Genomic DNA, 17,852 nt, shown 5'->3' with positions numbered 1-17,852 from the left:
AAAGAAATTCAGTAAATGTATGAAGTATTACAGTACCTAGATATTTGTATTTCAAGCTTTTTTTGTTTTGTTTTCTAATTATGCCCTGAATTCTTTGCTTTGGTAAAGGAATGTCACACCGTATGTAGATCAGATACATTTGAGATTTTAGGAGCAGGAGAATTTAGGAACATGGAGCCTGTTGAGCTGTTTTTAAATATAATTCTTAAGCATTTTCAGAATGTTGTAATAATGAGGAGTAGGGAAATGTTTAGAAGGTCTTTATTTAAATATTGTTTCTTACACCCACTCTGTCCCCAATATTTGAACTGTCTGGGGGTGAAGATCCTTGGAACTGATGGAGTGAAAGAGTTGGTGTGTAAAGAGGGAAATCATGGCATACAACAAGCTTCTGGATTCTTTTATTACCTCCTCCGCTGAGAATCTAATATCATGGCACTACAGAAGAATGGCATTACAGTGAAATATTTTAGGTATAAACAAATCGGAAATAATGTAATAAGCACCCCTATACACCACCTCCCATAAGTTATAAACTACTACAGATATTATTGAAGCTTCCTGTGTTCATTTTCCTTTACCCAGTGGAGATCACCCATAGAATTTGATGTTTAACATACTCACTTTTCTTTTGATATTTTTACTATATGCATATATATCCATAAGTGTTACATAATACTCTTTTGCATATTTTTTCAACTTCATATAAATGGTATTCTTCTGTACCCTTTTAAAATTAACTTTTATGCTTTAGCTATTTGCCCATATATATTTGTTCTGTTTCATTTAGTCTATATTATCTTATAGCATTCCATTGTTTAATTATACCAGTATACGTATTTACTTGTCTAACTTACAATTTGATGGCTTCCATCTTTTGCTATTACAAACAGTTCTTTACCAAGCATTTGTGAATGCTGTCTTGTGCACATTTGTCAGAATTTCTCCAGGCTGTTACCTTAGGGGGAGGATGGTTGGACTTTCGAGTGAATGTATCTTCCACTTTTCTGTACAGTGCCAAGTTGTTTTACCAATTTATACTCTCAGTCACCGTGTTATTTTATATCCTTGCTGACTACCTGATATTTTCAGACTCTTAAATTTTGCTAATCCAACGGGTGGTAAATGGAGTCTCACTGTTCTTTTAATTTGTGTTTCCCTAATTACAAGTGAGCTTGAGTATTATTACATGTTCCTTGGCCATTTATTTGTCCTCTGTCAGGTGTCCTTGTCATTTTTCTTTTGGTGTGTTTTCTTTTTCTCGTTGAGTTATAGACATTTTTCATATATTTTGGATATTCTTTCTTGATATATTCATTATAAATGTATTCTCCCATACACAGAATGTATGTCATTCTGTCTATCTATGCATCTATCTGTGAAGATAAATTTATAATTTTACTGTTCAAATTTATCAGGCTTGTTCCTAATTTTTATGTTTGTATCTTGTTTAAAAAAACACTTTTTATACCTGAGATTATATACATATTTCCCTGTATTTTCTCGTAAACATTTTGCAATTTTGCCTATCATATTTAAACATCAGTCTGTGCTCAAATGATTCTTGGGTATAGTATTAGGTAGAAATTATTTCTTTCTTCCTTTCTTTTTTTTTTCTTTTTACATAAGGATAGCCAATTGTCATAGCACCGCTTATTAAGTGGTATGTCCTTTACTTACTGATTCTGTTTTCACATGTGCATGGATCTGTTATTCATTTTGGCTTTCCTCCAGGATCTGTGATCTACTTTTCCTTTGCTCCCTAGAGTTTGTAACCTCCTCCCTTTCTTGCTTTTCTCCATTTCTTTAGCTTTTTAACTCAGTTCTGTCTTACATCTGTAGATTTGAATAAATGTAATATGATTGTAATTATTTTTCATAATTTTTTCTAACCTGAGATGTGCCTTCTCTAATCACCAAGAATACATTGTTTTTTCATATTAACTTCCATTGTTGATGGTGTTTTCTATACGAGGACCCATTATTTTCTTTTACATTCTATTTATTGATGGACATAACAGAATTGGAAGGACAGTTGAAAATGTTGCGATTTTTAATTTTAAGATGCAAAAGGCAAAAAAAAAAAAAAAAGATGCAAAAGGCAAACTTTCAAATACATTTCTTAAAAATAAAAAAAAAAATAGCTTGCTTTTTTTTCCTAAGTAGCTAGTAGAGTATGTTGCCTAACACCCTAGAAAACTTAACATCTTAGGCAATTTGATTCTGTACAAGTAGGCAGCATATTACGCTTTGCTTGAAATTCATTAAATATTAGTCCTACCATGCTGTTGTTAACTGATCTTTTCTAATTTTTTTTTTTTAGATGATTGGAATCCATTTTCATACCCATATAAAAAACTGGATTATGGGAAGTGGGAGCTCTATATCCCACCAAAGCAGAATAAATCTCTACTTGTCCCTCATGGATCCAAATTAAAGGTACATTCTTCCCTCCTGTTCTTATGTGAACTTATATTTTCTTTTTGTTTCATTTAAAATTTGATTTAAAATTTTAGATTGTAAACTGATGCATGATAATTATGGGAGAAACAGTCTAAATGTTTAAATAGATGAGAACTTAAGAGACATGTCATCAACAGAGTGAGTTACACTGGGGCTGTTTATTTGGTAAGGCCCTGAACTTATTAATTGTATTATTATTGACTTTGGAAACATGATGTAAGGAGGGATTGAGTGATTGCAGAAATCTAGTTTGAAGAACAGAAATTTTAGTAGAAAAATGAAAACCTGTCTTCAAGTCGACAAATGTGGAGAGAATATTTACCTATAAAATTGATTCTTTGATGAGCACATGAATGGGGGAGGTAATACTGTGTGTTGCAGATCTGTGCGTTCTGGGGACATGATTTTCTTGGTTATTCTTTTTTCTGGTCTTTAACATCAAGGCTCTAGTTTTTCCTGTTCCCCTGTATTATGCCTGCCTGGATTAGCCTGGGGGCCTGTCAGAGGCAGGCTCATTGTCCTTCACATATTCTCTTCTTTGGCTAACCATAATTTTTGTATCCAGGGTTTACAGAGCCCACACAGCCAGCCTGTCATGTCTCCTCAAGGGAGGTTTGAAGGATGGGTCCAAAAGCCTGGATTACAGATTCCAGGCATTTGATTATAAAAAAGGTTATCTAAATTCTTTAACATTTAATTGATTTTATCCCATGCTCATGAATTTATATAATATTTCCATGTCTCTTTTTTTTCCCCTTGTTTGGACATATGGTTGCATTCAAAGCATTTATCATGATAAATCCTGTGACCGAATTGTTATTTTTATTGGTATTTATTATTTAACATTATTAACTCAGTTACTTAAAGTAAAATAAAAATGTATTTGTATGTCTATTTTACAGATGTTTTTTAACAATTCATGAAATTATAAGCATATCAGAAAATATCTGAAATACTGCCATACATAATACGGTTACCAAAAGAACATATAGTCTGGAATAAAGAGACATTTTGACATGGGATGGCAGCCAAGGTTCTTAATCTATAGTGAAAAAGGAGAAAAAACAGCTACAGTTATACAATCAGAGGAATTTACATTTAGTGTAAATAATCCCTTTCCAAGTCAGTATGAACTCCACGAGAGCAGGGGCCTCTATGCTGTTTTGTTTCTTAATATTAGCCATTCTCAATTCTTAGAGCATTGTTTGGCACAGAGTAGGCACTCAAGAAATATTTATTAAATATTAAAGCCATTTTTAGGCCCAGTCTTTGAAAGAATAAGCCAAAGAGCTTGATTTTTCTATAGTTTATGTGGCCTGATTTTAGGAAACTGTGAGGCAAGGCAATTTTTATTAGTACTGCTTTCATTGTCACTTTAGGTTGTGTGGAGAACTGAATTTACTAACTTTTTATTTTTTTGCCTTTTTAAATTTGCCATTTTAAATTAGAAAAATTTATGAGCTCTGACACCTTACCTACTTCTTGTGTTAAATGGTGACTGAATTAATTTTGACAAGTTGTTTTTATACATGGGGAAAATTGATTACCAGGAAGGAATGATTATTGATATATACAGGGAAAAATAGTAAACATTTGCCTCTCCCATCCAACTCCAAATCTTTTATACTTTGTACTGTGGTCTGAATGTTTGGGATCCTCCCAAAAAAGCATATGTTGAAATCCTGATGTTTGACGTCATGATACTAGTAGGTGGGGATTTGGAGGTACTTACGTCATAAGGGTGTAGCTTTCTGAATAGGATTAATACCCTTATAAAAAGGGGTCCAGAGAGATCCCTAGTCCTTACATCTAGTGAAGATATAAAAGTCTGCAACTCTAAAGAGGGCCCTCACATAACTAGGTTGGTACCCTGATCTCAAACTTCCAATTTCCAGAACTCTGAGAATTGGATTTTTGTTGGGTGTTGGGTTTGCTGGGTGTACCACCCAGTCTGTGGTATTTTGCTATAGCCGCCCAGATTAATATGTTTTGTACACTATATTATGTACTATAGTATGCTTTCTTTTAAAAATTTATTTGACTTAGATGAGATGAAATGATCCTATGTTAAAAAAAGTAGCTTTTACCTTTTCACTTGGCTTTGAAAATCTATGGTTAACATAAACAAATGTTCAACAAGTATCAAGTAAACTGTTGTGTAATCATTCTTCATTATTATTCTCTAAAAGTTTCCAGAAGGAAAAAAAATAAAAAATAAAAAATAAAAAAAAATAAAAGTTTCCAGAAGGATAATTAACTAGAAATTTAGGCCCAAAATATTATTCAGAGTGTTTAGATGTTTTCAAATATTGAGGAAAACATTCAGATGCTGTTAATATGGTGATATAATTAGTTTTTCATTTATGGGAAATGATGTATAAGATTTTCTTTGAGGGAGGAGTTAAATTTTCTATAAAAAAATCAACTAACTTAAGGTTTTGGTTTTTCAATTTCAAGTTATCCCTAGATAGTCTATCTTGGTAATTAAAAATCTTGTTTAAAATTGAACTTGAAAATTTATTTCAGTTCACAAGGGATTGACCTTTATAACTCACTTGAGGATATTTCTCTTATGAATTGTCTGGTAACCGCTAACAAAGAAATGTTACCTACCATTGAGATAATAGCTTTGTTTTCTCTGTAAAACATTTTTCAATTGAATACTTTGGAAGAAAATACCTAACTGTTTATGTGGCCGTGTAAATGACTCCTTTGTATGTTTATGAGTTTACCAAATAAAAAACATTTAAAAAAATTTATATAGTAAGGCAAATTAAATATTCAAGACTATAGAAATATAAAGAAAGAAGACTACATTCCTGAAGGAAAATGAGACATATGTTATTCATGTCTTCAGTACTTTTTCTTCCAGAATACTTAGCCAAACTAATATACCTAAAGGTATTTTTATTATTGTTGTTCATTATTTCAAAATATAAATCTTTAATAGCATTGTTACATTGAAAAAAAAACTTCTCAAGTTGTTTCATAGAAATTTAACATGATTATTGACTGCTGTATGTCAGCTGCTGTCCTTGATATGTGATGCTTGTACTGAATTGTGATATATATGTGGGCTGTGTGTACTTTTAAAATAAAGTGCTGTTAGAGCAAAATATTAGCGAACAGTTTATTTCTTCTGCCTTGGTAACAGGGGAACTAACAGAGGGGCAGCAACATTCAGGCCCCTGAATTAGAGGGAAGAAGTACTTTATGAATAAAAATATGTGTATTGATTGATGTCCCAACAGGAAGCATATAGCACACACACAGAAATAGGGCAGTTTGAATAATGTTTTTTGTCTGTTTATTTGTTTGCTTTTCCAGAGGCTATTTTCAAAGTTGAGTATCCAGGGGATCCACTCAAAAGTTCAAGGGAGGGTGGGTCAGCGGGCTTAGTAGCACCCAAATTGTTACCGTGCCCAGGCCACGGGGAACAAGGAATCAAGTACTAGAACTACAGGGGGAGAGAGCTGGCCATATTGAAAGAAGCCCTGAGCTCTGCTGAGAGCGCACACACACAGTTAATTTGTGGCAACCTTGCAGGGAAGGAGTCAGGGGAATAAAGAAACAAGTAGTCTCTTCTCTCCTTCCTCTCCCTCTCTCTGATCTTTTACTGGGACTGCACGTTGGCCAAACCCAAAGAGAAGCCAGTTTTCTGAGGAATATGGTCCACATGGGTTGGCATCCTGGGCAGAGCTGGCTGTGAAGTGATTCTGTCCTAACCAGTAAAATGTAGCTCAGGAGGAGGTCGTGAAACCTCAGTAAGAAAAAGTAAGAGGTCAGGGAAAGTAAACGTGGAAGGTGGGTTGGAGGCAAACTGAAAATTTTTTTCTTTTCTTTCTGATGCTCTTTTTTTTTTTTCTTTTCTCATTCTGATTAATACTCAAATGACTGCCAATAAGGAGAATTGTCTTCTTTTTAGTGTCTAGGATGTTTGTATATTTTGACTTTTCCTTGCCAATCAGTAACAAAACTGGACTACAACAGAGGTTTCTTTTCTTTCTTTTTTTCTTTCTTTTTTTTTTTTTTTGTTAACATTTTATTTATTTATTTGTGAGAGACAGAGAGAGTGAGAGAGAGAGAGAGAGAGAGGCAGATACATAAGCAGAGGGAGAAGCAGGCTCCCTGCAGGGAGTGGAACTCAATCCCAGGACCCTGGGATCATGCCCTGAGCCAAAGGCAGACGTTCAACCACTGAGCCACTCAAGCGTCCCACAACAGGTTTCTTGATACTAGACCTTTGGTATTTTCAGTGAATTTGTTTGTTAGTCAGCCTAGGATGCTATAACAAAATATCACACACTGTGTGGCTTACATATCAGGAATTTTCTCACAGTTCTGGGGGCAGGGAGTTTGAGACTACTAGTCAGCATGGTTGGGTTCTGGTAAAAGCTCCTTTCCTGGCTTGCATATGACTGCCTTCTTCTGTGTCCTCACATGGCTCTAATTCCATCATCAGGACCCCCATGCCATGACCTCATTTAAATCTAATTATCTCCCAAATGATCCATCTTTCAACACTATCACAGTATAGGGTTAGGGCTCTGACATATAAGTCTGAAGGTGAGCACGATTCAGACCAGACCATTTTGCTTTTCTAGTTATATGGAGATGTTACACAATCAATAAGTAGAAAAGGAACATAGAACCCGATACCTACATTTGCAATTTTCTTAGATGAGACACAATGAAAAACACCAGAGATTGCTTTACATTCATAGTTAATTTTTCTCCTCATGGTAATACCATAAGAGAAGGTATTGTTATTATATATTTTTGTATGTGACCTACACTTATCTGTGGACTTAAATTCAGGCTTATCTGACAGCTAAGTCCGCACTCTTAACCATTATGTTACAGTGTCCTTCAGCAATGTCCTCTGGCTAAAAGTTGCCAGAGAAAAGAAAGAAAAAAAGTGATACAGAGGAAATAAAACAGGAGTCATAGATTGAGCAAATCACTTTATACCATATTTGTCTTTACTTTTTTGTGTGAAAACCACTACCCCCAATTTTCAGGGTGCTGAGAAAGAGACTATTGAAGTGACCTTCCCTGAGAATAGAAAGGAGATAGGTAATTTGTAGACAAAGTTTGGATTTTAGGAGGTAAGATATCAGATTTGTTAAGTAAAGTGAAACTGCTAATTGAGAGCTGGAATGAGATTGCTAGGCAGCAGGTTACCATGGGGTAATTTGGGGCAGGGATATGGCATGTTAAAAGATTACTCTCTGAATATTTGGTTAAGAACATAAATTCTCATTTGTACATGAATGCTTATAGCAGCATTATTCAAAAGAGCCAAAAAGTAGAAATAGCCCAAATGTCAGTCAACTTCTCTACAAACAAAATATGGGAAACCCATACAGTGGAGTATCATTCAGCCATATAAACACATGGAGTACTGATACATGATAAATTATGAATGAACCTTGAAAACCCTATGCTTAGTGAAAGAAGCCAGTCACAATAGTCGGATTTTGTATGGTCTTATTTTTATGAGCATCCAGAATAGGCTAATCCATAGAGACAGAAAGTAGATTAGTGGTTGCCAAGAGCTAGGAGGGGATGGGAAATGACTGCTAAGGAATATATGGTTTCCTTTTAATATGATGAAATGTTCTGGAATTAGATCATGGTGTTGTTTGCATACCATGCAACCTTGTAAGCCATACTAAAAACCACTGAATACTTTAAAAGGGTGAATGTCACATTCTGTGAATTATTTCTCTGATACAATGAGACAAACATATTTGGTCTTTGTCCCAGTTCCTAGCATATAGCTCCTAAAATCCTTGGGGGTGGGGGGGGAGAAGAAGACAAATCTAAGAGTTCTAGCCTTCATTTCTGGAATATTTTCTTGTGTTATTTTTATGCCAGTTTTCTTGTCCCCTCATTCTTTGTTCACTGTTTCAGGAATTTCTAATTATTTGGATATTGAATCTCTTGTTTTCTTATCTTTTTCTTTCAAGTTGCCCATCATTTGGACTCTTTTTTCCACTCAAAGAAATTACTTTATCTTCTAACTACTTTCATTTTAATAATCATACTTTTAAAGATTTCTAATAACATGCCTTTGTTCTTCCTTTTGCCTGGATTCTGTCATGTTAAATGCCAGATAATTCTATTTTTTGAAAATTATTATAGATACTTTCTTTTCCTAAATTTGGTTCTTATTCCCTAGCCTGCTACTCTTTTTTTTTTTTTTTCAAATTTTATTCCCGTGTTTCTTTTAGTCTCTTTCATTTTGCATGCTATTTTCAGATACCTGGTAATCCATGGCTATATGGTCATATTTTAGAATGAGGTAGGAAAAAACATTTGAAAATTCTATGCACATAAACAGGGTTTTATTCCTGGTGAACTTCACTGTGGAGCAGTCAGAAAATGAGCCAGCCTTTAAATTGACAACAATAAATGAAGATTTTTCTTTTTTGTTTTCCTGTTTTTGTTTTTTAAGGATTTTATTTATTTATTCATGAGAGACACACAGAGAGAGAGAGAGAGAGAGAGAGAGAGAGAGAGAGGCAGAGGCACAGGCAGAGGGAGAAGCAGGCTCCAGGCAGGGAGCCTGGCGTGGGACTCAATCCCGAGACTTCAGGATCATGCCCTGGGCTGAAGGTGGCGCCAACCTGCTGAGCCACCCGCGCTGCCCTCTGAGATCTTTGCAGATGAATCTTCCAGGTCCCTATAGGGGCAGGTGGAAGGGGTGTTGAACTGGAGGACTTTATACCTGGCTGTTGGCATTCCTGGATAAGGACAGTGAAAGTTGGAGGAGGGTTCCACCTTGAAAGCTGACACTAAGACACGTAATCCTCCTACTTTCAATCATGTGACTCACCTCTGTCATCTGTACTCATTGTCTCTGGAGCCTTCCTAGTTCATTGTTTTTAAGATCATGAACCTCTGCTCATCTGTTTGAGGGGTAAGAGGTGGTTTTCTGGAGCTATATATGCTTGTCTATATAGGTTAGGTAGAAGGTGCATTCCAGAGCCCACAGTCCCCTCGTTTAACACAGCATCTTTCCTTCTTCCATGGTAGTATTAGGAGCTTATGGATGCCGAGCCGCTTCCTGGTGGTATGAAGCAGATTGACCAGTTCTCTTCAGGTTTTGCCTCTGCAGTATCCAGTTTTAATTTTTGCCTTAGTTCCTTCCCCCTTTAACTACTTTCTGACTTCCAAAAATTTGTTGGAATTTCTGTTCTCTTTGCCTCCTTTTCTGTTAATACTGTTTGTATTGCTTTGCTGTTAATTTCAACAGGCATTTGTTAGGCTTGTCATTTTATTTTTATTTATTTTTTTAAGATTTTATTTATTCATGAGAGACACACACAGACACACACACACACACACACAGAGAGAGAGAGAGAGAGAGAGAGAGGCAGAGAGACAAGCAGAGGAATAAGCAGGCTCCATGCAGGGAGCCTGATGTGGGACTCGATCCAGTATCAGGCCCTGGGCTGAAGGTGGTGCTAAACCGCTGAGCCATCCGTGCTGCCCTAGGCTTGTCATTTTAAATTCACATTTCTAAACCCCCTTTAAATGGAAAGAGAAGCAAAGCACATCTACTGGATAGAAGAATATTTTATAGTTCTGACACCTCAGTTAGGTCATTGTATTCTTATCATATGCTGTGATTATAAGATTTGTCCAAACTGATTATTTCTTGCTTGTGATATCTTTACATATTATTATATGTGATAAAGATTTTCTTCTTTATGACCACAGAAAATCCTCTACTCACTTCATTTGTTACTGTGTTCAACTTAATCAACCTTTAAGACCCTGAAACATCTAATTTGTGAGAGAATGCATAGTTAGATTTAGATGCTCCTTCCCTTACCACAGAGATTGTAATTCTTTGTGTTTGCAAAATACATTATGAATGTTAATAAACCTAAATAGCATATCAGGAAATGGTCCTCCTCTGTAGATACGAATAAAGGTTTGTTAATTGATTCATTTTCCTTTACTTTTTTTCTGAAGTTCTTTAAAATGTTGGTAGAAAACACAAGATAAATATCTAAATTTCCAAAGGTGTCTATTTGCCAGTCTAAAGAGTAACTCTTTTTGCCTAGAGAGGATGGGTGAGGTAGAAAGTGGGAGTGGGGGGGCAGGGCAAGATGGAGGAAGAGGAGGGTCCCCAAGTCACCTGTCCCCACCAGTTTACCTAGATAACTTTCAAATCATCCTGAGAAACCACAAATTCGACCTGAGACTTAAAGAGAGAACAGCTGGAACACTACAGAGAGAAGAGTTTATGCTTCAAACAAGTACAACTTGTTTTTATCCACTCTGCACTGAGCAAAATGACTAGAAAAAAGAACTCACTCCAAAAGAAAGAATCAGAAACAGTACTCTCTGCCACAGAGTTACAGAATTTGGATTACCATTCGATGTCAGAAAGCCAATTCATAAGCACAATTATAAAGCTACTGGTGGCTTTGGAAAAAAGCATAAAGGATTCAAGAGACTTCATGACTGCAGAATTTAGATCTAATCAGGCTGAAATTAAACATCAATTAAATGAGATGCAATCCAAACTGGAGGTCCTAAGGACGAGGGATAATGAGGTAGAAGAAAGAGTGAATGACACAGAAGACAAGTTGATGGCAAGGAAGAAAGCTGAGGAAAAAAGAGAAAAACAATGAAAAGACCATGAGGAAAGGTTAAGGGAAATAAATGACAGCCTCAGAAGGAAAAAATCTATGTTTAATTGGGGTTCCAGAGGACACCGAAAGGGACAGAGGACCAGAAAGCATATTTGAACAAATCATCAAAATTGGACAGCCACGTGCAGAAGAATGAAACTAGACCACTCTCTTACACCGTACACAAAGATAAACTCAAAATGGATGAAAGATCTAAATGTGAGACTAGAATCCATCAAAATCCTAGAGGAGAACACAGGCAACAACACCCTTTTTGAACTCAGCCACAGTAACTCCTTGCAAGATACATCCACGAAGGCAAAAGAAACAAAAGCAAAAATGAACTTTTGGGACTTCATCAAGATAAATGTTTTCTTTTTCCACAGCAAAAGAAACAGTCAACAAAACTAAAAGACAACCTACAGAATGGGAGAAGATATTTGCAAATGACATATCAGAGGGCTAGTGTCCAAGATCCATAAAGAACTTATTAAACTCAACACCAAAGAAACAAACAATCCAATCATGAAATGGGAAAAAGACATGAGCAGAAATCTCACAGAGGAAGACATGGACATGGCCAACAGGCACATGAGAAAATGCTCTGCATCACTTGCCATCAGGGAAATACAAATCAAAACCACAATAAGATCCCACCTCACACCAGTGAGAATGGGAAAAATTAACAAGGCAGGAAACCACAAATGTTGGAGAGGATGTGGAGAAAAGGGAACCCTCTTGCACTGTTGGTGGGAATGTGAACTGGTGCAGCCACTCTGGAAAACTGTGTGGAGGTTCCTCAAAGAGTTAAAAATAGACCTGCCCTACGACCCAGCAATTGCCCTGCTGGGGATTTACCCCAAAGATACAAATGCAATGAAACACCGGGACACCTGCACCCTGATGTTTCTAGCAGCAATGTCCACAATAGCCAAACTGTGGAAGGAGCCTCAGCGTCCATCGAAAGATGAATGGATAAAGAAGATGTGGTCTATGTATACAATGGAATATTCCTCAGCCATCAGAAAGGACAAATACCCACCATTTGCTTCAACGTGGATGGAACCAGAGGGTATTATGCTGAGTGAAGTAAGTTAGTCAGAGAAGGACAAACATTATATGGCCTCATTCATTTGGGGAATATTAAAAAAAAAGGAATTAAAGGGGAAAGGAGAAAAAATGAGTGGGAAATATCAGTGAAGGTGACAGAACATGAGAGACTCCTAACTCTGGGAAACGAACAAGGGGTAGTGGAAGGGGAGGTGAGCAGGGTGTTGGGGAGACTCAGTGATGGGCACTAAGGGGGGTACTTGATGGGATGAGCACCGGGTGATATGCTATATGTTGGCAAATCAAACTCCAATAAAAAATACAGACAAAAAAATAAATAAAATATAATAAAAGTGGAAGTGTTTTTTTCCTACTTTAAGTTTGCTCCACATTAATTTCTTCATCAAATTTTGCTTTTTCTTTCTTAATATCTCAGTTAACATATATTTAATTTGATGTTTTCTACACTTGATGTATTGTACTGTTTTCCCAGATGTATGTGAAAAGATAAATGATAAAATGCCTGCACTTTGTATTGATTGTCTGTTGGGAGAAAACTTCCCATAAACAAATGAGTTGCTTGGGCAATCTGTGGCTGGGAGGAAGGTAGAGGAAGAAGCATATATTTCTTGAGGAAGTTTTGACAGAAAAAGAGGAATAAGTAAATGGAATACGTGGACGGGGGGGGGGGTTCTTTTTTTATTTGTCAGTGATTTATTTCTCTTCACTTTGGGCTAAATATTGATGGGGCCACAAAGGAACCCAAGAGAGAAGATAACAGGGAGAAAGAACAAGGAATTAGAAATAGATTCTTGGGCAAGTGGACAGATGGAGAAGAATAAAGGTCACAGGTTTAATAGTTAGGGAATGATTATAGGAAGATACTTTTTAAGCTTTGTCTTGTGGGAGTTAATAGATGTAGATTAATAGGTTGTCAAGGGTCAATTAGGGAATGAAAGAATATAAAGTCAAGCAAGATTGAACAGGGATTAACAATTCTAGGTAGGAGACAGTGGCCAATTTGACTTATGAGGATATCATGTACCAGGAGACTAAGAAAAAAAATAATAATGCATCTCTTTGAGGAAATTATAGTCTGAAAATGTGCCAGACAACATAATTGCTAAACTTTTTTTTTGCTTTTTTTCTTTAATTCTGCCTTTTTCAAGTCCTTCATTTCTTAAAACTTCAATAATTTATAATTCTTTATAAAGAATTATTCTTTAACCTGTGTTTTCCTCCTCTCCCCCCGCCCCCAGGATTTTGACCCTTAATGATTTCATGGTTTTCCTCACAAAAATTCATGTTCTCTCTTCTAAAGCATATAAAAATAATCTTATTTCCAGTGGACAAAGTTAGCTACTGTTACTGGACCCTGAATGTTCTTTTTCTCTTGTATGGTAGAGATTCTTGGGAAGAAGAACCTACTGTCATGTACATGTGCTTTCCATATCCTTACTTCCCATTAGTTGGTTTTTATCCTCCCTTAAATCTCATTTAACAATATAAATCATTTGAACCATATATTTACATCAATATTTCGTAAATTCGTAAATGAGTTTTACTGCATCAAGGTCGATGATAGGGTCTCAATCTTCTGCAGTTTCTGAAAGATCATTTCTAGTTATGCTCTTGGAAGAAGTACATCCTTTTGCTGTGTACCACCTGCCAACTCAAACTTGTCATAAATCATTGTTTTTGTAGTTTACTTGTTAACACTTTCTTTTCTTATGCACATTACCCTAGAAATTCTTTCAGCAGTGGCTTGAGATCTTCTATATTTTACATTTTGTCTAGGATAAAGTTTACTTATTATGAGCATCTAGATTCAAAGTTGTTTAGATGAACCTAGGGGAAGGGGAGAAAAAGAAGAGAGAAGCAAACTATAAGATACTCTTATAACTGTAGATAACAAACTGAGGGTTGCTGGAGGGAAGGTAGGCAGGGGGATGGGTTAAATGTGTGATGACGATTAAGAAGGGCACTTGTGTTGAGCATTGGGATATTATATGTAAGTGATGAATCACTAAATTCTACTCCTGAAATACCCCAGTTCATTTTCATATTATAGCCATAGTCATCTTTCTAAGATTTGAAATCTGCTCATGTTATGCTTCTGGTTTAAACCCTTTGTGATGAGCTCCCCCAACCTCTAATTTGGTTATAGCCAGGGTTTTCACATTGTGTATGAAGAATCTGACCTGGTAAGTTTTCAGAGTCCCCAGAACTCTCTTGAAATAAGGAGATCCTTTTTCCATTTTACATTGGGCTCCTATGTATGATTATGTTTAAATAATTTTTCTGTTTTGAAAGAATTGAAAAACCCTGGCCTCTAGTTTAAATTCTGTACTCTCAAGCTTGACCTACCAAGCCCTCCATACCCTGACCTCTGGACCTCCAGCTTTGCCTTTATCCTTGCCTCAGTCCATTGGGGCTGCTGTAACAAAGTGTTATAGATGAGTTCTCAAAGTTCTGGAGCCTTATTTCTCAAAGTTCTGAGATTAGGATGCTAACATAGTAGAGTTCTGGTGAGGGTGCCCTTTTGGGTTACAGACTGTCAGCTTCACATTGGCAACTTCTCATATGGTGGACAGCAGAGAGAGGAAACAAGCTCTTGAACTCTTATAATAATGCTAATCCCATTCATGAGAGCTCTACCCTCTTGACCTCATTTAATACTCCTATACTTTCATTACCTCCTATATTCTCTGTCTTCTAATACCATCACATTGGGGGCAGGGAGGATTTCAATATATGAATTTGGGATGAGGGGGACACAAACATTCAATTCATAACAATCAAGTATATGGTCCACAGTGAAGTACTTGCAGTTGCTCAAATGCTATTCGCATCATGTCTCAGCAAATGCAAAGGCAACATCCCTTATACATGGAATGGCTTCCCCTGTTATGTGCTATTTATTTCTGGTGGGAGTTTTCCATAATGCCAAACTCTACTTTCCGTTAACCCACCCTACCCCTTCTGCCATGAACCTTTCTGGAGCCTGTTCCCTCCTTGTTCACTGTGATGATATATAGTTTTGAGGACAGGGTCAATGTCTTGGTCATCTTTATGTCACTGGGACCTAGTAATGTCTGATAAAAGGTACTTAATAAATGCTTATTAACTTTATGGATGAAACAGGTACAGACCATCAGGTAAGTCCATTTGCCACTGTTGGAAATATTTTTGCACATTATACAGAAATTGAAATAGATTTATAAAGTTGTATGTCAGTAACTTTATATTCTTTGAGCTTAGGCATCTTTGACCTATAGATTTATTATTTATAAGAATCCTATAGGTATCAGGGTTAAAAACAAGTGAACAAATATTAGAATCTGGAAATCACAGCTAGTTTTAATGAGTCTTTAGCATTTTTTGTGGTAATACAAAGATCCTTGTGAGTTATTGTTTAGGCAGCTCAGTATTAGAAAAAGTTTGCCTTTCTCCTGAATATTCGAAATGCTTATCTTTATCTCATGGTTATTCCCCCTTTTCTCTTGTCTGTCAGAAAACTTAAAATTAAGTGAAATGTACCTTTGCAATAGCCATCCAGTCCCAGAGCCTATACCATTATCTTGCCTCCTTGCCCTCTAGCCCTTCTTGCCTTCTATTTGCCTTGTAATTGTTGATTTTTCTTTCTAATTTTCTTTTTAAATATTACATTATATATACATATATATTTAATTATAAGTCTTTTTTTCCTATTTTAAAGTCAGAATATAAATTAAAGTATATAAAGCTGTGAATAGGGCTTGATTTTACTTCCAATCAAGACCCAAATTTTAATATCTCTTTATATCACCTATGAGTAAATAAATGGGGCCTAAATATTTTTCTTTATAGTTCAGAACCAGTCAGTTAGGAGACCACAAAATGGATTTACTACAGGATGTGCCAGAGGTCAGAATATTTAGATGAGTATTGTGAAAAGAGACAAGTCCAATTATGGGATGATGTCACTCTTATCCTATCCCAAATTAATAATTGTATGTTATTTCTCTCCAGGTGAGACACATATCATCTCTGTTTTAGACATTTTCCTCACTGAAAACTTTCTCTAACCTTGAGGAATACTTACTTTTGACACAATGAAATAGAAATGTGAGATGCACTGTTATTATATCTAGGTCTATTTTGTTTAAGCTACAATCAATTATGATGAAAGAAAAACATGGTTCAGGTCTTTTTTAGATATATAGATGCAATCTTATTATAGCTTTATATTAAGCATTAGAATTTTCCATGGCAGGATGAGGAGCAGCTTGGAGTATGTAGTTTTGTTTCCCCTTTCGTTTTCAAGCTAAAGCCCTGCAGAGTAAGAGGCTGTTAGTGAGATATCACTGGCTGTATAGGGATTGCTTTCTGAAGTCATTATGAATTAACAGCTAATGGGTAGCGTTCTTTGGTAGCTCGTTTATAATTGAGTGCAGATAGATGAAAATCAAACACAAAGGGAACTCAATTTTATCATTAATTTTGACTTTGTTTAACGGATGACTTCTGGGCACCACAGCAGCCTTTCTAATTTGTCTGTGTATGATGAAGAAACTAATCATACACAGCTCAGAGAACAAATAACATACGTTTTCCCCAAAAGGTCACCTTCAGAGACAAGCACAAGAAAAAAATCTCATAGACCTGTTGATTTTTTTCATTTCTCCTCTTCCTTCTTTTAAGAATTTAGTATATAAAATAATTCTTTCATAATTTAATATATGCAGTGATTGAGTATACAGAATTTATAGGCTAAGCTAGGCTATAAATATGTTTGTTTCTTTGTAAAAAGATTCCTTTGTTTATTTTATAGAACTTACTATGTCCCAGGTAGTATTTTAAACACATTATAAATATTAATTCATTTAGTTCTCAATGCAGCCCTATCAAGAATGTCCTATTATCATTATTCCCATTTTTCAGATGAGGAGAGAGAGAGGCACTAAGAGATTATATCGCTTGCTCAATGTCCCCTAGCTAGCTGATAGCTCATAGTGGGTAGAGCTGGGATTGAAACCCAGAAAGTCTGGCTGTAAAGGTTATGCCCTTAACCATTATGCTATGTTGCTGTAATTTATTAGTTTAATTACAATTCCTGCGACTTCTTGATGACTTTATTTAAAAACACTACTAAGCATAGCTCTTCACTTAAATGATAAACCTTTTGCAAATTCTGATATGTTTTTTAGAATACACGTTTTCCTGTGAGCAAGTGACAATGCAATGCCAGTAATAGATTTGGGAGAAAACAAAACAAAACCAGTCTGATACCTTTTTAATTGTTAGGAACATTCAATAAAACATATTGAATATACATGTATTTATATTTGTAAAGTATATATATATATTTCAAGTTAGGTATTTGTGGAATCATAACTACTATGATATGAGGGCAGATTACAGTGAAGGCAGATTATAGTGAAGATCCTCAAAGGAAGCTATGCACACAGATTGAAATAGCTTGATCTTACAATATTGCTAATCATTATGTAGTATGTATACATGGAAGTAGATATGTGTATAGTTAAGTTTTATAGCTATGTAAGCCAGAGCATTCTAAAGTAAGGTGGATTTTACTTCTTTTTAAAATCTAGACTAGTCTCTATCCCTAGTGTGACCATATATCCATGTCCTACCTTTATGACTAGACCTGTCAGCTTGGGCACTGACAAAGGAGCTCAGAAAGCA

The 17,852-nt window shown here is 35.8% G+C and overlaps 1 protein-coding gene across 1 annotated transcript in view; it reads left to right on the top strand.

Annotated features, from left to right (window-relative positions):
• GBE1 (1,4-alpha-glucan branching enzyme 1) overlaps nucleotides 1-17,852 on the top strand; it is a 267,431-nt gene that overhangs the window by 79,593 nt on the left and 169,986 nt on the right. The window contains exon 3 of the mRNA XM_041734884.1: nucleotides 2,324-2,439. Coding sequence (XP_041590818.1) covers nucleotides 2,324-2,439 — 116 coding nt within the window. The remainder of the gene's footprint in view (nucleotides 1-2,323; nucleotides 2,440-17,852) is intronic.

The sequence above is a fragment of the Vulpes lagopus genome, chromosome 20 (genome assembly GCF_018345385.1).
Source record: "Vulpes lagopus strain Blue_001 chromosome 20, ASM1834538v1, whole genome shotgun sequence".
NCBI lineage: Eukaryota > Metazoa > Chordata > Mammalia > Carnivora > Canidae > Vulpes > Vulpes lagopus.
The sequence above is the reverse complement of the archived record's forward strand: the minus strand, read 5'-3'. Positions and strand labels throughout refer to the sequence as shown.